The sequence below is a fragment of the Siniperca chuatsi genome, linkage group LG2 (genome assembly GCF_020085105.1).
Source record: "Siniperca chuatsi isolate FFG_IHB_CAS linkage group LG2, ASM2008510v1, whole genome shotgun sequence".
NCBI lineage: Eukaryota > Metazoa > Chordata > Actinopteri > Centrarchiformes > Sinipercidae > Siniperca > Siniperca chuatsi.
This window is the reverse complement of record NC_058043.1, coordinates 23816858-23838461: the sequence shown is the minus strand read 5'-3', so window position 1 is coordinate 23838461 and position 21604 is coordinate 23816858. Positions and strand designations below refer to the sequence as shown.

The following is a 21604-nucleotide window of genomic DNA, read 5'->3' as shown; positions in this document are numbered from 1 at the left end:
GGAGGTCAGTACAATGAATGGAATTTTGTTTGTGGTGCTCAAAGCATTCAAAAATGTTATTAAAAACATTCAACAGCAACATGATTTCCCCGGAACAATGTCAGACTGTCAACAGGTCTCATAGGGACTGTTTCTTCAGCAGAAAGTAGTTCAAATAAAAGCTGTTCACAGTGAGGTCTATAGATTATCCAGAGCAACAGGGACATTCGTTTTTGGAAACACGTGTTGCTGTAGGATTAGTTAGAAGTAATTTTCTTCCAATGCTGCGTGCACTACATCAATTTTCCAGTTGTATTGGAGTGTAGGCAGAAATCTCAGAGACAGATATCTCAACATCTGGACAAATTAAACCAGAACTATATGTATGGCTGGACACCACTAGGGGTATGTTTTTATGTGATTGGGGGAACTAACATTTTAAACTAATAAATTCACTATAACACACCAATAATCCATGTAGCATGTAGTAGTGACCAGTGGTCAATGGCAAAATAAGGTGAAAACCTTTCAGCAGGCTTCAATGACATACTGTTTTATTTTGAATGATTTCCCAAGTTAACCACAATAACTGTATGGCTCCATTTGCATATCACTCCTAATTTTACTCCAAAAACCAACTTGCTGTGTTGTCTGTTTTCCATGACATGTGGGCTTAGCAACAGATATCAAAGCTATATTGCAAACAAACCCAACAATGCAATTATTTTTTTTTTTTTTTTTTACAATAGAAACTTTATGAGTGACATTTGCATCCTCACAAACACAAAATGATGAGGGAAAAAAATGACATAAAATCAAAGAAGAAACCAACAAGGACAGCATTAACATCAATAGGTGTGGACACATTGTGGTAGCATTGTGGACACACGCAGGTCAGTCCATTAAGTGTGTGACCATGTGAAGGCCCACACTTAAAAAAAAAAAAAAATACACACACATGCTCACACACAGATTAAATGAACAAAATGATTTCATTCAGTCTTTTGTCTCAACATCTCAGACTGCAGACCTTTTTAGTGAGTCATTTCTTAGGTTGAGTTTAGGAATTATTGTCATCCCTCAGAGATAATTGTTGGTTGCTCTCTTCCCTCAAAAGGCCTTAGCTTTTCTCCACCTGCCCTCATTATAAAAACAAGGCATACATTTCAGTAAAAAAAGAGGAGGATTTTAACATTGAAGAGCTCTAAACTGATCACTGAATTGCTATCATAAAGGATTTTGACTTAGACTTTACTCTAACAAAAGCAATAATACCAATTCTGATTTCTAAATTTGTGATGGGAGGCAAAAACTTGGCTTTAAAGCAATTATTCGACATTTGGGGGGGGTGCTTATTTGCGTTCTTGCCGAGAGTTAGATGAGAAGATTGATACCACTCTCATTTGTGTCTGTTAAATATGAAGCTAATGCCAGCAGCCACTTAGCTTAGCTTAGCACAAAGGCTGGAAACAAAGGTCCAAAGGTAGACTTCAGGAAGTCACGGCTCCTGGCCAAGAAATAGGCCGGCACAAAACTCCTGGTAAAACCACAACCTTTCCTTTTTACATAAAAAAAGAAACAAGTTATAATGTGTTAATTTGTGAGCTTTAGAGGTGCTGGTAGATGGATTTTGTTACATTTGGACAGAGCCAGGCTACCTGTTTCCCCTGTTCCCGTCTCTGTTCTAAGCTAAGCTAACCGGCTGCTGGCTGGAGCTTTCATATTAAAAGGAATAGTTTAAAATGCTGGGAAATACACTTGTTTGCTTTCTGGCAGAGAGTTAGATCAGAAGACTAATGCCACTCTCATGTCTGTCCATTAAATATGAAGCTACAGCCAACAAACTTAGCTTAGCATAAAAACTGGAAACAAGGAAAAACAGCTAGCCTGGTTCTGTCCTATGGCACCAACTTCAGCCTGCCAGCCCCTCTAAAGCTCACTCATTAAGACATTGTATCTTGTTTGTTTAATCTGTACAAAAATCTAAGTGTAAGAATGATAATTTGCTGTTTTATTGGGGTTATGCGCTGGACTATTTCTTGGCTTTAAGCAGTTGCCAGGCAACCAGCGGAGACTTTGGGAAGTTATAATCCCAGCCAAGATATAGTACGGCACATAAAACGCCCCATAAAACGACAGATTGCAGTTTTTACACTTTGGTTTTTGGCCAAAAACGACATATAATGGTATTAATTAGTGAACTTAAGAGGTGCTAGTTAGCGGATTTTGTTACCGCTAGACAGAGCCAGACTAGCTGTTTCCCTCTGTTTCAAGTCTTTGCGCAAAGCTAAGCAAATTGGCTTTTGGCTATAGTTTCTTATTAAATGGTCAGACGTTAGAATGGTATGGATCTTCTCATCTAACTCTCCACCACAAAGCGAGTAAGCGTTTTCCCCAATACATCAAACTAGTCCATTAGCAGGAAGAGATTGGTACATTACGTTTTTACATCTTCTCTATATGGTGAGGGATGGGCAAAACATGGGGACCACATCAAGAGTCAAAGTTCAGAATCGCTGGCATCTATCCACTTTCTGTTGTGGAAATCCATTAAAGATCTGATTCAGGAGTGGATTTCCTCTCCCCATCCTCTTTGAGTCTCCAAAGCACAGGGCCAGGAGGAAATGTTTCACTCCTTTGGCTTCACATTAAAATCCAAAAGGCATCTCTTAAAGAGTTTATTCAAACAGCGTTAAATCCACTTCATGCATCCATTGCTCCATAGTCTTGAACAGTTGTGGGGCTGTACTTGGTTTCCTTGGCATAAAATCCATCCATTTGAATGAAAGGTTTGCGCAGTGCTCCGTTGTGTTGAAAAGGGCGACAGATTCATACCCAACCATAAAACACAGCTCAAAATGTGTGGTTTACTCGATGCCATACAAGTAATATTAGTCACATTATTCAGTTCAGTGTGTTCAAAAGGTTAATACACAGAGGGCCAGTTCAGGCCTCCCAAAACAGCACTAGAACACAGTGCAAGCACACTGAATGTTTTCTCAACTGGACAAAGTCCAAAAGGTCATTTGAGCAAACTCACTCGTGTGACAGAAGTCTGCACCTGTTCCACAGAGACAGGAACAAGAAAACCCTGACATGAAAGTCAGTAGATGAATAATGAATAGTAAATGCGCACACACACATACATATACACATACACACAGATAACAGGCAATCTGTCATATTCATTCAAATGCAAATATGTAGCTAAGCTGCATGATGATTTCGTCCCTGTCGATAAACAGACTCCGGATGTGGTGTAGCACAGTAACAATGTCCAGATTTGACTACGTATTTAAGCTGAAGTTGGAGTCACGGCGCAAAAACATAACATTTTCACATCTATCGCAACATAATGTGAGCATTGTCTTGAGGAGAAAGTCCCTATAGGTGTATTTTGAATTTTTTTATTTGACTCTACCCTACCAAGAAGAAAACAACTTACAGGACCCTGATCAGGAACAACAGCAACACTCAATCACGTGTAAACACGCTCGCGGTGGGATTGGAGACTTTCAGTTCCTCCTATGCTCTCTGAAACCACCCGGTGATGCAGAAAGTAAGAAAAGGAGATGGAGGTGAGGAGCAGTTTGTGTGATAAGTTTCTCTTTGACTGTTTTTTCTCTCTCATTGAAAGTCTATTGAGGCCCTGAGGTTTAAGAGGCAGAGACAGGTGTAGGAGGTGACGTGAGAAAAAGTCTTAACCTTGTTCACCTCCCAACCAAATGACGTTACTTTGAGGGATCATGTGGGAGCAGTTATGATGGACACTACTGAAGGTGGGTCCAAGAGGGGAGGAGTCACGGCAGAGCCTGTGTTTGCAAGTTTAAGTTGATTGCATCAAAGTCGAACAGACAGGCATGAGATGGACAGAGATATTCTGCCATGGGACACACTGATGGACAGTGAAAGGACAAGTTGGCCAGCTCATCGACTGGTTAATGAGCCAAACAGCAAAGTGTCTGTTAGCCAGACTGTCTTGAGCCATCCCGGGAAATGCAAGGGACAAGTCAGGGAGGACAAAATGTCAACCAACTAAACAAAAGGAGTACATAAAAAACAGCAATGAGTAAAGACACAATGGATAGAGCTAATCTTTTAGAACAAAACCATACAATTTGACGTGGACTAGCCAGGCGAAGAGCAGGCCAGCTACAGCGGGTTTCAAGTGACCACCACAAAGACAGTTTGTTTTCATCATTTATCAAAAACTAAGACAATTAGTTTACTTTGCGAAAAGACCACATTATTTAGAACTGATACGAGTAATTTTTATCTTTGGGAAATGCATGTAAGTAATGCTGAAATACTGGTATATGTGATACATGTATGTGTACATGTATGCAGTATAATTCAAATATTAACACATGTATGCTCCAACACAATGTTAATTAGTATGGTCTTTTAATAACTAATTAACTGTTACTACGGGTAATGCCTGAACATGAAAAAAGGGTTAACAGGCTGGAACCAGGGATCAGACTGACCTACAGATGGCACCATGGTATAAAGCCAACGTCCTTATCAGACAGAACAGCATCTGCATCCAAGATGCAAAGCCGGCACAACAACGTCTCCAGCTGACAAAACTACAGTTAACAGACCAACAAACTGTAGCAGTTACCAAACCACTTCTTTAATGGCAAAACAAGTCTAATGGTTTAGCATGGATTGAACAATACTGAAATTTCATTGTTGAAGACTTTGAAAAAACTGTTTACAAAAGAAAAGAAATCAAATTCATGGTCGCAACCAAAGAACTTACAGCACAGCATGTGAGGAGTTGGTTGTATGAAAGAGCAATACAACAGGGACTAAAAACTAGAGTTAAGCAAGGCGATAGAAATATTCAGATATGGGGATGTTTTGCCTTGTCTGGAGTCAGTAACTTGCACATGATTAATCACACACTGACTGTAGAGTAATACCACTCTATTCTCTCTCTCTCTCTTTATGCCATTATTTCTGGTTTAGAGTAGTGTGGAAAAGGATGGATCCTCAACCTCCTCAATGGGAACATTTAAAAACGTGAAATATAACGTAACATCAAAAACGCTCTGGGGGTGCTCTCAAACCGTGCTGGAATAATTTCAATTCTCAAACTCTGCAAAACATCTGATGCCGGACAGATGCAAGCTGTAATTAAGGCAAACGGTGGAAACACCAAATTCTGACTTTCAGTGAAAACAGTACCAGCAAACCTTTTCTGAAAATGTATCTAATAGCATTTGAGACCTATTATTTGTATTTGTTTAATAAATGATGAAAAGTTTTTGGCAGTAGACCTTTGACCCCACTGTATGTGCAAACACGCACACGCGCACACACACACACACACACTGAAAACTGTAACGCAACACATAAAAGAAGGAGGGTGGTAGAGGGAGTTGGCAGGGAGGAGTTATCATCCAGATCATCACGAGTCTTCGTTGCCAGAGTCGTCCTGGTTGTCGTAACGTCTGGTGGACATCCCGCCGTCCTCCGCGGCGCTGATCCCCCCGGCTTCACCTACGGACTCCATCTCGCTCTCGTCTTCCTCCTCGTCCTCCTCCTCCATGTCGTCGTCATAGAGGTCATCATAGAGAAGGTCTGAACTGCTGTCCTGGGAGGGAACCCTGGTCTGGACGCAGTACTCTGCCAATGTGGTCGGCACCTTGACGCCATCGCGCTCGGCCTCTGCCGCTGTTGACATCACCTGCTTCCTGTGGGAACAAATGGGAATGAAATCAAAGTCAGTGTTCAATGTTCTGAGTGGAATAACTATCAATATAGTTTATTGGTGTATGAGATTCTCTGAAAGCACATTGTACATTTGTCTGTACGTGCATGAAATCAATATTGATACTCAATATTGTGTATTACCTGATAATCTCAGCATACTCCTTGTCCTTGCCTTTGCTGTCCCTCCATTTGCGAAACATGACAGACGCATCCACATTGGCCGGAGAGAAGGTGTTGGGCTCATTGAGCAGAGAGATCACACTAAGCAGGATAGTCCTGATCATGAAAGAACAGCACACACACACACACACACACAGACAGAAAATGAGGACGCTCCAATATCAAAAGCTGTCATTGTATGAATGAAAAGCTCTACACTAGGCTTTTTGAAACTGCAGTAAGCTTTCGTCCCAGCCCAGACAGAGGCGTTAACTCACCTCTTTTTCCCCTTGAGGCTCAATTACATGCTGCACCAATCTGCTCAGGTTTACAAATACAGACTCAGCACTTTACCTCTAGTCCTCGACAAAAACGAGTCTTGCTGACACGTTAAATTTAAAAGGAATTCTGAAAGCTACCCTGCAGTAGTGTCTTGTTCTTAAGATGTTAAACAGATCAAAGGAATGCTAAAAGTGAACTGTTAATTTACACCGGTCTTGATTTTGCAGTTTGAAAATGACATTTGATTTATGCTCTATGTATATCACTTCATTGACAACATTTCATGTGACTTTTTTTTAATTTGTTCTTTTTGTAGACGAGCATGGGAAATCCTCTATCCTTAGCTTTCTTTCATTCATTTTTTTAAAAGATTCTTTTTTTGGCATTTATTAGATAGTGGACAGGAAACATGGGGAGAGAGAGAGGGATGTGACATGCAACATAGGTATCAAATTGCGGACGTTGCGGTTATATGGTATGCGCCTTAACCGTTTGGTTATCAGGCTAAGGTAGTGTGCCATTACTGAGCCCAAGTTTTTAAATGAAGTCCACTGTACTTATAACCCAGTGCTTAAATGAATATCCACATTGCATTCAAAATAACAGAAAAGTTATAAAAAGACTGCATGTCTATGCTGACGTGCATACAGAAGCAGCTATTGTGTGGCAGAAATTACCTGACGTTCTGGGTGGGGTTCCACCTTTCAGACGGTAGCTCCCCGCTCTGAGGGTCATCGACAGGAGGGTGCAGGATGGAGATGCACACGTCTCCGTTCTGGAACAAGAACAAAAGACACGGTATAACATTCAGCCCCTAAATTTTAATAAACTATACAAATGACAAATTGGCATGATAATGGCTACAAAAATTGTGTGAAAACATTTAATGACAAACGCTAAACGTTTTACCTCGTAGATGTTGGGGTGCCACATCTTAGTGAGGAAGCGGAAGGTTGGTGGGGAGTACGGGTAGTCAACTGGGAACTTGATGTGTGCCTGGGAGAACAAACAGAGGTTGACAGTCAACACATGTTTTATAGACAGACAAGCTTGACTTCTGTTATGCTAAGTCCTTTGAGCCTGTGGGTCTCAGCTTGAGGGTGAAGAGACACCAGGAAGATGTGGGTTGTTGGTTTGGAGGTTAGTGTAGCAGCACACTGAAATGTTGAATAGGAAAAAACACACTTTATATGTCTAAATAAACAAAATACATGTTTTACAAGTTTGTAATCTTTGCAAACCATCCTTCCTCTAGTGAGACAAATTAAATTCTTCCTTGGTACTTCCTAAAAAAATAATGAAGTGAAACAACATGAAACTACATCGTTTTGCAGGTGTCTCATGGGGTTACAAGTTGCTATTAATTTGATTTTACGATTCAGAAAGTAAGAAAGGTATAAATATAAGTATAAATTGCATATGTCCAGACTGGACTGATATGATAAAGTGGATTCTGTTCGCTGTTCAAGTCAAACTGTAATATTGCATAAAAAATAAGATCTCTCTTGACTGACTTGTCTAGTCTCAGAAGTTGACTAACAGCAAGTAGTCAACCAGAAAGTAGCTTCCTGTGCCCTTTCATTTGAAATAGGTCACAACAGAGAAATGTATCATACATTCAGCCATGCCTACAATCACACCGCCAAGCACTTGACATCCATGTTAAAAGAAAGACATTAGGTGACATAACAGTTGATGCTTCTGGTTCTGTTTTCTTTCCAAAGTATTGCACAATTATCTAGGTGAAAGGCTTGTAGGCTTGGGTGTGTGTGTAACACCACCCCAGCTCTCAATGAACTGCTGCCACAAGATAGGACTATCATTACTCCACAAGTACACTAGTGCAGCCTTAGGACATTAAAAACACTGACGTCATGACACACTGGCACTAGTTTCAATGTTAAGTATCTATCAATTACCATACTGACATATAGAGACACACAAAAACATCTTGTCCCCGTCCCAAATGCAAGAAAACACGTGGTATGTTCTTTAACCCACTGTGCCACAGGAGCCGCGCAGGGTTCAGCACATTACATAGTTACACTTGTCAATCTCTTCCAGCAATACTTCATTAAATGCAGGTCATTTACACCCGCACCAACATATAACTGTCAAGGAATTTCTTTCTGTAGTATACCAGACTCAACAAGTCAGCATTAGAATTATATTTATTTATGTAATTATGTGGGTGTCACAGTGGCTCAGGGGTAAGCACAATTTGCCTCAAAGCAAGAAGTGTCTGGGTTTGAAAGTGTGGGCAGGCTCTATGTTATATGTTACATGTTGCTTTTAAAGACAAGCAGGTTAGGTAAATTGGAAACTCTAGCTATGGCACCTACTGTACATCTGTCTCGTCAACTCCTATGTTGCTCTGAGGTCTCTCCCATTTCCCCCCCTGTTTTTGTGTGTGAAGTTTTTCCTTATCTGACCGCAAGGTCTAAGGATAGAAGGTGTAATATAATATGTTGTACAAATTGTAAAAACCCTCTGAAACAAACTTGTCATTCAAGGATACATAAATAAAATTGGTTTGACACAAGGATGTCGCTGTAAAGACAAAGCATAACTCAATCAATGATGGTCAGCTACAGGACGCCTGCTCTGGATTATTTTGGCATATGCTGGAAGGCTACGGCATCATCTGCATTGCCCCAACTTGAATGCGGTCACTCTCACTGACTGTACCGCATTTTCTAGATGTTTCACTGAAGAAGTAACATGAAATAAAGGAAGATGAGTCTCATCATGCCCTTCTCTCTTACTCGTTCTCTGTGCTGAGGTGCCATTTATATCGGTCTTGCAGCTAAAAATAGCCATCTGAAGTACAACCATCATACAGCGAGGGGGGAGAAAGCTGGACAAGGAGAATGCAGGGGCTAAAAATTAAAGAAATATAAATGGCTGCCTGACCAGCAGAGGGGAGCAGGTAGAGGTGACACAGGTCATTGCTGAATTCTAGTTTTTAAAACCATTATAATAAGACTTTGCTTGGTCTGAGACTTTGGGTTCAAACACAGTCACTGGGCTGTTGCAGCAATCCCCTATATATACAGTTGCACTGTATACATATATATAATCTTCTACTACTGAATATAATGTGTCTCATTATCTAAACACTTTGCCTTGTTTTGACTATTCTGAATTTATAACTTCCTGCCCTTTTGGCATTAGAAAGTTTTGTCCCACCTTAAAGTAGCCTCCCTCATACAGGGTATTTGGGGGCCCGAAGATGGCCACTTCCCAGTTGTAGAGGTCAGACTCCTCCACCAGAGTGATGCGGAAGCCCTCAACCGGCTGCTCCTGCAGAGATTTCAGCTCCATCATCAGGGCCTTCTGGGAACTAGGAGTTGCCTGGTGGGCCATGTTAATCCCACTTCTGACACCAGTGGCCGCAGATCAGTGAAAGGTAGGGGGATATCGTAGAGTGGAAAGAAAAATGATGGGCTTAATGATGCTGTCAGGGTTCTACTTAAATTTCATATATATCAATTTCATGGTTACTGTTGACTCTGCACACCTACAATGTGTTAGCTTTGTTTGTATTGACATTAGTCTTTCTAGAACATGCTAGGACAAAAGAAACAGCAAGCCTGAATAGATAATAGCCACATAAAGAATCCAATCACAAACAGGATATGTGGCCTGCCAAGCTAGCTTAGGTCAGTGGTTTAGTTCGCAGGCCCTTTATGGGGAAAAAGCAAAGTTAATAAAAAAGTGTTTACCTCTGTCTCCTTGAACTGTAATAAGTATTCGTTTCGTTACAGTTGAAAACTGGAAGGTAAACTCATTGGTTGTCCTTGCTAGCCTGGCTATGTCTTGACAAAGAGACAGTGACAGGAGCAGTGGATTTTCTGCTAAAGCCTATGGCTGGTCCTCGTGTTGTGTTGCCGAAATTCTTTGTGTGCCAGTGTTGACAGTTGACATGGAGCTAGTATGAGTGTAAGTCACGGTCTCCTGTGGATCATTCTTGGGCTCAAAAGAGGAAACTCGTCCTCCCTGACATATCTCCGTGCTGCTGGTTCGGTTCGGACAGGCGCTCAGCTGATCCCTGCTTGTTTATGTTTGTTTAGCTGCTCTCTGGCAGTCTCAACTTCTCCACACGTCAGCTAAACCCCTACCGAGCAACTTCGTTGAAATGGAGCAGCTTTTCTGCTCTCTGCCGTCCCCTCCGGCACAGTGGCAGTGTAAAAGTCTGATAAATTCGAGCCCACGGTCGCGAAAAGGACAGTAAGTGAGATGTGTACACTCGCGAATTACAGTGGATTTCATCGATTTTTATTTTCCTCTCATCGGTGCTTCCGGCTATCATTGCGCGTGTCTACAGAACGTAAAGCACGTACGGTCTGAACGTGACGTGCGCGCACTCGATGCTGAAAAAAAAAAGAAAAATAACAATTAAGACATTCACACATTGGTACATATTACAATATTAGACGTTTTAAAAGTTACTACCATAACCATATAAAATAAAACGATTACGTTAATTTATTTCCATTAGCATCGCTTTATTGATCAGCAAACCTGCAGCTCAACGTTACCTTACATTTCATGTTTCTTTTCACTTAAGTTGGGCTACGTTGTTGTTTTGAACGTTTGTGAAGTATGACCTAAAAAAACAACAATAAACATCTGCTTGAATTTAGGACTAGGTCTATGGTTACTTCAGAGATGGCAAATTAATAATAAATAAAGTTTATTATATTGCTTAACTTTGTAAAAAAAGCCTAAATTAATTTCAGGTACTGTATGTCCTATAGGTCCCATATTTTACAATGATATGCCTTTTATTAAATTGTAATAATTGTTTACCAGGCTTTTGCTTTCCAGGCCCCTCAGCTGTGGAACTCCCTGCCTAGAGATCTCAGGCAGGCAAACACAGTATCCTCCTTTTAAATCTCGTCTTAAGACTCACTTTTATCGTATGGCTTTTTCTTAATCTGATGGTATTTGTTGCAATTATTTAAATCATTTTATCATGTTTATATCTTAAGTTCTGAATCTTATTTGCTTTTATTATATGTTTTATTGTAAAGCACTTTGTAACTTTGTTTTTGAAAGGTGCTATATAAATAAAGTTATTATTTGTATTATTATTAATGTAGGCCTGTGTTATAATGGTATTTGTTTTCATTGTGAGTTTATGGAAAAGTTGATCAACACTTGACATATGCTGCTATCACCTCTAGTTAATCAGAATCACTTCGGACAACAATGAGTGGCTTATCTGAATAGATTAGTTTACCTCATTATCTTTCATAGCCTAATTGATTACATCATTTAGTGTCCTTCACTGCCATCATTTTGAAATGAATAAAGGTATTTTGATAGTTTGACAGTTTTATTTCTAATAAATACTAGACTACGTAAGTGGTGCGTGGTATTTCAAATTTGACCACTATTACTTCATTTCAGAAATTAATGAAATAATGATCTAGTCTGTCTGTCTACACAAATTCTCAGTCTAAAGCAGATAAATCAGTTAACTTTGGTTCAGAATTGGGAATAGAAGATGCTGCTCTGTCACTCAGTCTTATAATCAGACATCTTGAGGGCTCCAAGACTTGACCAGGTTGTTAGTTATGGCCTTTAAAAAAATAATAATAACACAACCACAGCGATGTATATGTTTCTTTCTAAAGCAGGAAAGTATAAATTTCTCTAAGAAAACACTGGAGAGAATTACATTAAAGGGTAACATAGAAATTGACGTGAGGCAGTTTAGTGTTTCCCCCAATCAACTCTTTGATGACTTGATTTCACTTAATCATATTGCCATCTTCATCATCTTTATTTTTATTTAACCTTTATTTAACCAGGATAGGTCCCATTAAGATTAAGAATCTCTTTTTCAAGGGAATCCTGGCATCATCATCATCATCATCATAGGTCAGCCTCTTTCAGCCAGCTTTTTCTAACAAATACTACAATGAAGATCGCATGCAATGCAAATTAATAAACTTTGTCAGCTCCAGGTGAATGAAACAAATGAAATGTGCACTTCTTTTCATGACATTTTTTTTAGGTTTGTATTTTATATTATTGCGTAGTTAGTAGCCCACTGTTAGTAGATGTATCTTGCCTTCAATATAGTTTTGTGTATGCGCCTTGTTTTCCTTTCATGCATCACAATGAGGGATTTGCAAATGCATTTTGTTGTACTCCTCCAATGCCAATAATATTATTAAAAATTAACACTTGATCTGAATAATGAGAAGCACTGTTTTTGCTACCTTTTCTTTCAAAACAGTACCTACCAGTATGCTAACACCACTGACACACAGCTGGATGTAGTGTTGTGGCGATGTTCTGACGTCATGTACGTGAGTGACGTCAGATAGGAACCAGTGGAAGGGAGCTTGACAAATCAAGATGGCGTCCCACGCTGAAGCAGGAAAGAGATTTCAGTATAAATAAAACTCACTCGGAGAATAGTTTATATTTGAGTGCCACCTCGACGAGACGTCGTTTGGATTTTGAAAGAACAAGACGGAGCAGATACAGGTGAGAGGACTCTGTGTTTATATGTGAGCTCTGTTTTGTTTCAGGGGCGGTGCCAGCAGAGACAGCAGTCTATGCTATCCAGCCACATAACGTTACAGCCAGGCCACTGGCGAAGCTAAGCGTATTAGCATGAATGGTAGCTTTCCCCAAAAAACATTAGCCAGTGGCTTGTGATGATTGTCAGTGAATTCACGTATTCGACCTTAATATCCCGCTAATACCAAGTAATGTCATACCCGACGTTGGCTTCTTAGCACGTTGAGGTAGGAGTAAGTTAACCAGGGCAAGATAGTAATAGCCTAGCTTGTTGCTAATTAACGCTGTCATAACTTAGGAAATGCTAGTTAATGAATATAACTTACTTCAATGCGTCTGCTAGCAATATTGCGAGGCATACGTGACAGCTGGGAGCCTTGACATTTGCTATGTTAATCTAAACTTGCCTGAAAATGTGATGAACTACAGTTACTGCGACGTTATCGTTTTAAGTTAGAAGCAGTTCAGCTCCCCCTAAATGAACTAACCTAACCTTACCTTGGCAAGTTGTCCTGTGTTGTTGTGGTTTTCACTGATATCTGGAATATTAATACTAACTTGACTTAACTGTACTCTAACCGTGACTACTAACGTTAGCTAAGTTGTTAAAATACCACGGAGAACAGCAACTTGTGGTGGAGGGTGTTATATAACATTATCCCTAAGTTCTGTAAGCTAATGTTACTAAGTTATAGGGCAACTACTAAATTAAAACGAGTTAAAGCTCAGGAGATAACCTTCTGATCACGAGAGATACCCTCCTGATCATGCGTGGCGCATTTCCACACATGATTAGCTAGAGAGCCTTTAGTCTAGAGTCGAGTATTTTGACTAAACCCAAAATTGGGGCTAATGGACGTATACAGCTTCCAAGTTAGTGTAGTGCAAGTAACCTGTCTGTTGGTTGCATTTTTACATAGATGTGTTTAATGTTATAGATTTCCACATGTGTACCGCTCATCACTCTGGGAGAGCCTGGGCCTTTTCTGACCAGTACTGGTGGTAATATTGTGCAGATTGCGGTGCATTACGGTCCACTGCGTATTGCTACTGCTTTTCTTTTTTCAGTAGAAGGCACATCATGAAGCAATATTCCCAGTAGGGATAGGTGGATAACAGGGTTTTTATGTCCAAAACCATGCTTTTAGATAATGACTCACACAACCATATTTTAATGTCCTTAGACACACATTATTGGTTTCTCTTTAGTGTTTTTTTTTTTTTACTACTACTAACGTTACATATAGTACATTTTTACTAGTAATTAGTGAAACTGTTAATCTGTAAGTATAAGTGAATATATGACTATGTTAATGTCTTAAACCGGGCTCAGACTACAGGAGTTTTAGGCCGATTTATCCCCGATTCACCCCTCCTGACAATCGGTGGCGAAATCTGGTCTGGGACCGATGTTCGGCCAAGTTTATCCGGTAATGTGAGGGATTTACAGATCCAGTCTTAAACCTCCCGAACAGCTCGCAGACTCATCGGGGCCGCCCCGATAATATCAAACATGTTTGATATTTAGGAATTAAAATGTGGATGATTACGTCAGTACTTTCCGTGCGGGCCCACAATAGCCAATGAGACAGACACGTCTACAAGGAGACTGTGGCGTTACAAGCGTCCCGGAGCAGCTGACGGTGTTGCCAAGCAACGGTAAACATTGTAGCCCTTTAGGCTAACGTTAGCTAGCATACTGCTGTTGACAGATGAAAATCTCATCTCCAGTTCTTGCTGAAGAAAAGACAACCCGTGTTGACCCGTCTCCCCAACCGTGTTCTCATCCAGACTCGTGCCTTCTGCTTTTGTTTTTTCTCACTGCAAAGCATTACTACAGCAAGTTGTTGCACCACGTCAATCTCCATTTTGTTTACATCTGCTCCCCCATGAGATCACATGAGGTGGAAAATTTGCTCCCTCTGCCACAATAATCTTAATAATATCCACTAGTGTGTGATGCGCCATTGTTTTCAAATCTTAAGATTAGAGAGAAGAAAATCTGTGAAGCTTCTCCTTATGTGCCTGATACAACCCAATTTCACAGTCGGTTAGGATTTTAAAACTCCTGTAGTCTGAGCCCAGCATTAGTGAATTAAAGCTGCATTAAGCAATTTCAGAAAATCTGGAGGAAGAGCTTCAAGCATTATATTATTTGATTATCAGGTGCTTATGGCTAATGTGTAAGTAACCTGTTGCCCACCTACATGTCCAGTAGACACAGAGCAACCCGGTCATTCTGATGCAGTCATATGAATCCAAGACTTATATCCTTTTGCCTTTGAGCACTAGTCTGATCCCACAAATTCCTGAGAAAATGATCTGTCTGTTTTTGGCTTGCCAGATGTTCAGATTTCTTCACCAGCCATTCATTTTCTTTGACTGCTATTTTGTGTTGGGTGGGTTGTGTACAGTTGGCTTGTGTGAGTTTGTTTTGGAAATGGCTGGCTATAGTGTCATATGGGGGATTGGTGAGATTGGGATTTAATCAAAAGAGCAAGCACACAAAAGCAAAGAGCTGAAAGATGCAAAGAACTGTCGAGTTGGGTGTTGATTTTCAATGGCGTAGGCAGTACTAGCATTTGATTCAGTGTTTATTTTAAATGTAGCTTATTGGAGCTTTAAGCACTTTTTACTAACAAATCAGCCCCTTTCAGCTGTGCAAGAGAATCAAATCTATCACATTTTCTGCTGAACATCGGTCTACACCAGCACACAGATCAAAGTTCTGTGTTCATCAGATGTGAAAACAGTGGCTTCTCTGTGTTGATAATGTCAGGCATTGTTACACGGCATGACCAAATAACAGGATCATGTGACTTGAGATGCAGAGCAGCGGAATGTACAAAGCCAATGGGACAATGAAGAATTTTAATTTGAATAGCATGGACAACTTTGCCATGTAATAACGTGTCATTGTTCTTATTCTTTGATCAAAGCTGTTCTGTAGGACCAATTTCTGAGCTCAGCGAAATACATACTTTAAATATCAGAAACTACTGTGTCAGACAAAACCTCAAGCCTGAAGGGCTGGGGAAATCCACTTTGGGCTGTTTTCACACTGTTGCACCACGGTGTGTTTTTTAAGATACATTTACTTATGACTTGTAAGTATCAATTCTTTGCCAATTAATAACCTTGGCACTCCTGCTGTTTACTAACTTTACACCTGGTGTCTGTTTTCAGAGTCTCTAAATGGCTGCGAGGAAGTCTGGATCAGATGCATACAACAATGGTGAGGGTCTATTTTTAAAACTTTCTTGTTTCATTGTTTGACTACACTGATGCTTTGAGTTGTCACTGAAGTGTAGGTTCAAGGTCTGCTGGTGCCTGTAGTTCCAGTGTCTATACTTCTAATGTATGCTTACTTTGTTTTTTTTGCACACAGGACCCACCAGCTACCTTGATGAAGTTCCCTTCAAGATCAATGAAAAATTCATCTGCCCAGCCAAAGTGGGGCTGCCAGTCGGTTTCTGTCCACCAGACTGTGACTCTTTGCTGGTGGACACACAGGTTAGTCAGGTACAGGAAAGATGTTGATTTTGCACTGGTGTTAGCTGTGGTATGCTGCACTTACGTGCATCTCTGCAGCATCCTCACAGCAGCGCTAAACCTCTGGTGTATCAATGTTACGTTTTTGGTCATATGTAATCATGCCGGAAACTAGAGAGGAGGCATCATTTTTAGAAGACTCCTTATGCTTGGCTTATAGTAATAGAGAGGTGTAGTCAAGCACATGCTGTCAATGGGGTGACAGTTTAGTTCCAGAAGTTATTTCAGTTATTGCTAGGTGTTTAGCATACCTGCATAAAAAGTTGCAGTACCTTGTATTGTTTACATATTACTGCAACCTCAAATGTTTTGCGTTTAAATTATGCTGTGCATGTTTTTTAGACGTTTTATCTGTTAAACTGGAGTTGTAATATCATGTGGCTCTTATACTAATAATTATTCTCATTCTCTATTCATCCCCATTCTTCCTCTTACTATGGTCTCAACAGTATGACTTTTCTCTGGAGAGGCGTAGTGTGCGCTGGGGGGTTGAACTGGCTGAGGCCAGAGCAGCAGAGGCCAGAGCAGCAGAGGCAGCAGCCAAGCAGGAGGCAGAGAGCAGGGAGTGTTTGGCACAGGCCCAGGACATTGATGGTGGTGGAGGGAAGAAATCCCGGTCTGCTGCAGAGGATCAGGACCTTCTACCACCAGCGTTGAACCCCGTCCTAGCGGGGCTGAGCCATAATGCCATCCTCACTCCACTGCCTGCCCCAAGCCTTGGCCCCAGGAAAACCCAGCCTAGCACTCCCCAGCCGCACAGCCTCAACCTAGCTGACTTTGAGCGGGAAGAGGACCCCTTTGACAAGCTGGAGCTCAAAACTTTGGACGATAAGGAAGAGCTGAGGAACATCCTCCAGAGCCAGCCCCAACCTCAACCTCCTCCTTCTGTATCTCCACCAGAGGTCTCCCAGATAGGGTCAGCGTCACGTGGAAACAGCCCGTCTCCTCCCAGCACCAACACCAACCTCCCAACCAAACCTGGCTTTACTCATAAACCCAACGGGTTGGTCACGATGCTGGACATGGACAGAGTTGGGCATCCTGGGAGAGCGGGGTTGGAGACAGATGATCGACCCTGTAACATCCGCTCTCTCAGTTTTCCCAAGCTCTCTGATTCTGGTGACCCAGAGCCAATGAGGTACAGGCCACTCCCAGCACCCATCCCTACTACCCGACAGAACCTACCCAATGGCAGCCCGCTGACCATACCCAAGAGCCAAGTGATTGTTGCCCCTGAGCCACCCAGCCACAACAAGAGTGGCGCCCCAAAACCGGTGAGCATGAGATTACATACTGCATACCTGACAGTGTAATAGCGTGCATAGTTGGTGTGGGATAGAGCGATGTATATTAACCAGCGATGGTAAATAAGGAACCTCAGGAACCTTATTGACGTTAACTCATGTTTTTACACTAGGCCAACCCAGGGTCAGGATCCGCTGGTCTGCCGTGTGGCGGAGCCCTGCTCAGCATGACCCCCAGTGAGCGTCAGTGTGTGGAAACCCTTGTGGGTATGGGCTATTCTTACGAGGGCGTCCTACGGGCCATGCAGAGACAAGGGCAGAACGTGGAGCAGGTGCGACCCCCTCTCACACCAATGCGCAGAAATCTGGATTCCTAGCATATTTACTCTCCGATATGCTTAACAGTTCATTGTTTGTGTGCTTGTATAATCAGTGAAGCATCAATGCCATATATCTGTAAATATAGCCTTAAATTGAAATAAAGTTGTTACACCACACCGTCTGTCATCTCAAAAGTTATGCTAATAGGTAAGTTTCTGTGGTCTGTACAGCTAATACTAAACAATATGACTTCCAACCACGGTCACATGATTATGGTAGTAGTAGATGTAGGATAAAATAAAGGCAAAATATAACTGGTAAATGATGAACTAGCATTGGACATCACTAACTTATAAGATGTAAAGCACATAGAGCGTAAAGAGGACAATAAATTAACCCTACAGGACATTAATATTAATTAATTTCAACCCACAATATAGTATATTTTTTTCTCAAAATAAAACTAGAAACCTCATGGTCTTTTGTCTTTTATGTAGTGCCTAATTTAAGCCTAATTAACAATACGATGTTCAAAGCAGACACATAATGCACATGTACTTATTGTTCGTCTAAGGTGCTGGACTATATGTTTGTCCACGGACGTCTGTGTGAGCGGGGCTTCGATGCAAGTGCAGTGGAGGAATGTTTAGAGATGTACCAATGCTCAGAGGAAAAGGTTTGTACAATTTCCCATTAGGTAACTATATATCTTAAGAACATGCATTGTGTTTATATGTTAAGTCAAATCACTGGAAGCTAGAAAACACAGTGTTTAGTCTTTAAAATATGAGCGGTACCTCTACATCACCCTATCTTTTAATAATTTAGCCAAAGTCTGTAGATTACATTAATAAATTATATATTCTATAGCATTGTTTTTTTTTTTTTTCATCCTTTCCAGGCCTTGCAGTTCCTCGAGCTAATGTCAAGATTTGGCGAAATGGGATTTGAGCGGGATGCCATCAAAGAGGTGCTGCTGGTGCACAACAATGATCAGGATAAGGCTCTAGAGGACCTGATGGCTCGGGCTGCGGCTAGCTGAGCCAAGCTAACCAGCCAACCAAAGCCCAGCCCAGGGTTTGCCTCCCGCTACTACCCAACACAGCCCCTTTTTTTCTGCCTACCCTATCACACCATGCCCTGCCCTTGCCTTGGCTGTGGAAGGGACAACTGGGAGACAGTTGTATTTCTCTCTCTGTGCTAAAACGTATTGTGTCTCAGCACTTCTTAACGACTGTGTGCCTGTAGTGGAGGGGGTCAAAGTGTGACAATACTTCATGGTGGTGTTTCTTTTCCTAAGAAATCCTGGGGTTAGGTTCCAGGATTTGTTACTGCTAGGGTATTTAGGAATGGGAAGAATGTCTGAGCTGGAAAGGACTGGGCTGGGCGTTTTGATGCCATTCTGATTTGCTTCCACTTGGAAGTGTTTATCTGACTGCAGGCAAAGCTGCAGGACTGATCGGGGAGCTGATGACAGGCTCTGAGTGCATCACAGAAAGACCAGTTTGAACTCTTAAAAACTCCCAAACAACTAAGCTTCCATCTTCCACTGCTCATTGCAGACCTAGTAAATGGTGGAGGGGATCGGGGGTCTTGAGAAGGCGCTCTTCAAACTGAACCAACTAACATGAAAAGTTAAAAAAAAAAAATATTAAAAAACAAAACAAAATTCCAGTCGCCAGACAGACAACTGACTCTCAAGAAGTGCCCTCTCTGCTCTGGTGCCCTGCACCTAGTTCTGTTCTACTTTATTCTTTCATTCATTCATGTCTGTTCATTTTCTGTTCATTTGGGAACTTTTTCATGTCAGTTTGAAGATTCCATTTCTTTACTTTCTGTTTTATGAACTGCATAATAGATCCTTAGTCATTGTAACTCAGAACATAAGAGATACTACTGCCCCAGTACGCTCTTCGACCTGCACTGGAATGACCTGTTGAAGGAGTGGGGAGAAATGGGGAAAGTTCCTCTGTAGGAAATAATAAGAAATATCCCATAACCCACTGGCACTGATGTGTCACATACTGCACAGGCACAGACACACGTTCCATGATTATCAACTTATTTAAAACAGTACACTGATACTTTCATTTAAAAAATAAAGTTTGATGTGATAATGTAAGATATGTTAACTCACAAAAGTGACGCTTTGAACTGTCATAGACTTCTGTTTGCAGACTGGAAAAGAGTGAGTGGTTAAAAAAAAAAAGAAACAAAATGTAAGTGGGGCTTGTTTTTGCAGCCACATCACAGTGCAATAGACATTTCATATTGTGTGACTGTTGACTGGCACTTTGAGCCTCAAGCAATTGTTGGCAGATAAGGAATGGTCTTCAAGCCTTGCTGGAAATTTAGATGTAATTAGAAAAGGTTTGATTTCTATCATTTATTCTGTTATCGGATTTTATGCCACAAAGTCTAGTCAAACATGACTTTGGTTTGTTGACTTGTCCCCTTTTTTTCTCTCATGTGTAATGTGAAATGAATGTTCATCTTGATTTTAGGTTTGTTGGCATCTCCACAGTCTTAAATGTAAAGTTAAAAAAAAAAGGTTCAGTCACCACATTTTCCCATATGTTGATGTTGATTGGGTGTATTTTTTCAAAAGGCCGGTTAATGGACCTCCTGACTTCCATGCTACATATGTTTTAATTTAAAAAGTATGTCTGCTCAGTTGCACTAACGGCAAAGATGGCAAGAAATTTCCAAAATATTGAGCTCTGTGGTACTGATGGGGATTGTGAGAGGCATGGTAACAGATTAAGGGCTTAAAGTTAGCAAAATGTGACTCGGAAAACTGGCACTTTGCTTGGGGCAGGTCCAGTACTTTTTGCAATTGTGAAATATAGGACAAAGACATTTTCTAACCAACAATCTATTTTAGAACAACCCTAGGTTCGACAAATCTAGTTATAGTGCGATTTATTGCCAACACAGACATCAATTTACTTTTTTAATAGAAAATATTCACAATCACATGTCTGTAGAATATACAGTACCACTCAAACCAGAAGTATAAGCACATGCGTGTAGTAAATAAACCACCTTCTGGATGCTTGCAACAAACTCGCAAGCATCCCGAATACAATAAACATCTCAGTGTTTGCTTATGTTTTGACGCACGTCATCATGATTCTGTCATTCAATCTGTTTTTGCTATTTTTTGTTGCAGGCATATAACATGACACAAGCAAGGTGTCATGTTAGACCTAGTATCCTTATTTAAGCCAGCGTTTTGTCTGATATGTGTTTTACATGATCAACAAATTAGTGTTTTCACCCAGTTCTGTTTGCAATTTACTTGATTTACTGTGATAAAGAAGAAAGGAACTCTTACTTTACAGACTAACACATAAGTGGTATTATTGTCGCCTTACATAACTCAAGTGTGGTTCTCTTAATCATACATAAGGCAAGTTGATGTCCACTTGTCTCTCCTCTGACAGCCACACAAGTTGGAGTGAATACAGTATAACAGGTTCTGGACCTCCTCCATCAATGCCTCCATTTATTTATGTTCCGATCTTCTAGTTGTGTGGGGATGAAATGCAACTTGGTTACATTATTTAGGACATCATATTTAAGGGTTTATATATCAAGTTTCCACTTCCAAGTTACTGCATAATTGAACATGGGGCGCCAATGAATCTAATGAACATTGAAATATCTTAATGGTATAGTAAAAGGTGGGTGCGTTAAGTGTTCTTTCCCAAGCTCCTGAAATGTGATTTGCAAAATGTTTAATTTCCTCTTGAATGATTTGGAAAATCCACATGATTAAATGTGCACATCTTTTCAGTGGTGAG

At 40.8% G+C, this 21604-nt stretch overlaps 2 protein-coding genes across 7 annotated transcripts; one reads left to right on the top strand and one right to left on the bottom strand.

Moving 5' to 3' along the window:
- Positions 1 to 516: 516 nt before the first annotated feature.
- On the bottom strand, positions 517 to 12526 carry ube2r2 (ubiquitin-conjugating enzyme E2R 2). 3 transcript variants are annotated; one of them, XM_044171193.1, is made up of 6 exons: positions 12399 to 12526; positions 9331 to 9520; positions 7051 to 7137; positions 6819 to 6916; positions 5842 to 5976; positions 517 to 5681 (listed from the first exon to the last, which is right to left on the bottom strand). In XM_044171193.1, the coding sequence occupies exons 2-6, from the start codon at positions 9505 to 9507 to the stop codon at positions 5396 to 5398; spliced, it is 783 nt and encodes a 260-aa protein (XP_044027128.1). In that variant the 5' UTR covers positions 9508 to 9520; positions 12399 to 12526; the 3' UTR covers positions 517 to 5395. The 3 variants fall into 3 exon arrangements, with proteins under 3 accessions (XP_044027128.1, XP_044027139.1, XP_044027147.1); XM_044171204.1 differs by lacking the exon at positions 12399 to 12526 and adding an exon at positions 9867 to 11100 and having other exon boundaries at positions 9331 to 9527; XM_044171212.1 differs by lacking the exon at positions 12399 to 12526 and adding an exon at positions 9867 to 9920.
- Positions 12506 to 21596, top strand: ubap1 (ubiquitin associated protein 1). Of its 4 annotated transcripts, none has more exons than XM_044171170.1 (7): positions 12506 to 12645; positions 15868 to 15916; positions 16070 to 16194; positions 16683 to 17507; positions 17651 to 17809; positions 18373 to 18474; positions 18700 to 21596. In XM_044171170.1, exons 2-7 carry the CDS (start codon positions 15877 to 15879, stop codon positions 18838 to 18840), a joined length of 1392 nt encoding a protein of 463 aa, XP_044027105.1. In that variant the 5' UTR covers positions 12506 to 12645; positions 15868 to 15876; the 3' UTR covers positions 18841 to 21596. The 4 variants fall into 4 exon arrangements, with proteins under 4 accessions (XP_044027105.1, XP_044027085.1, XP_044027114.1 ...); XM_044171150.1 differs by having other exon boundaries at positions 16070 to 16203; XM_044171159.1 differs by lacking the exon at positions 12506 to 12645 and adding an exon at positions 13934 to 15788 and having other exon boundaries at positions 16070 to 16203.
- Positions 21597 to 21604: the final 8 nt, after the last annotated feature.

What these genes read in the sequence shown, in the direction of transcription:
- ubap1 (XM_044171150.1), top strand. Translation starts at nt 15,877, where the DNA reads ATGGCTGCGAGGAAGTCTGGATCAGATGCATACAACAATG. An exon ending in ATCAGATGCATACAACAATG is followed by an intron (nt 15,917 to 16,069) that starts GTGAGGGTCTAT and finishes TTTTGCACACAG; the next exon opens with GACCCACCAGCTACCTTGAT. An exon ending in TGGACACACAGGTTAGTCAG is followed by an intron (nt 16,204 to 16,682) that starts GTACAGGAAAGA and finishes TGGTCTCAACAG; the next exon opens with TATGACTTTTCTCTGGAGAG.
- ube2r2 (XM_044171193.1), bottom strand. Translation starts at nt 9,507, where the DNA reads ATGGCCCACCAGGCAACTCCTAGTTCCCAGAAGGCCCTGATGATGGAG. An exon ending in GGCACCCCAACATCTACGAG is followed by an intron (nt 6,917 to 7,050) that starts GTAAAACGTTTA and finishes TTCTTGTTCCAG; the next exon opens with AACGGAGACGTGTGCATCTC. An exon ending in AACCCCACCCAGAACGTCAG is followed by an intron (nt 5,977 to 6,818) that starts GTAATTTCTGCC and finishes TTTCATGATCAG; the next exon opens with GACTATCCTGCTTAGTGTGA.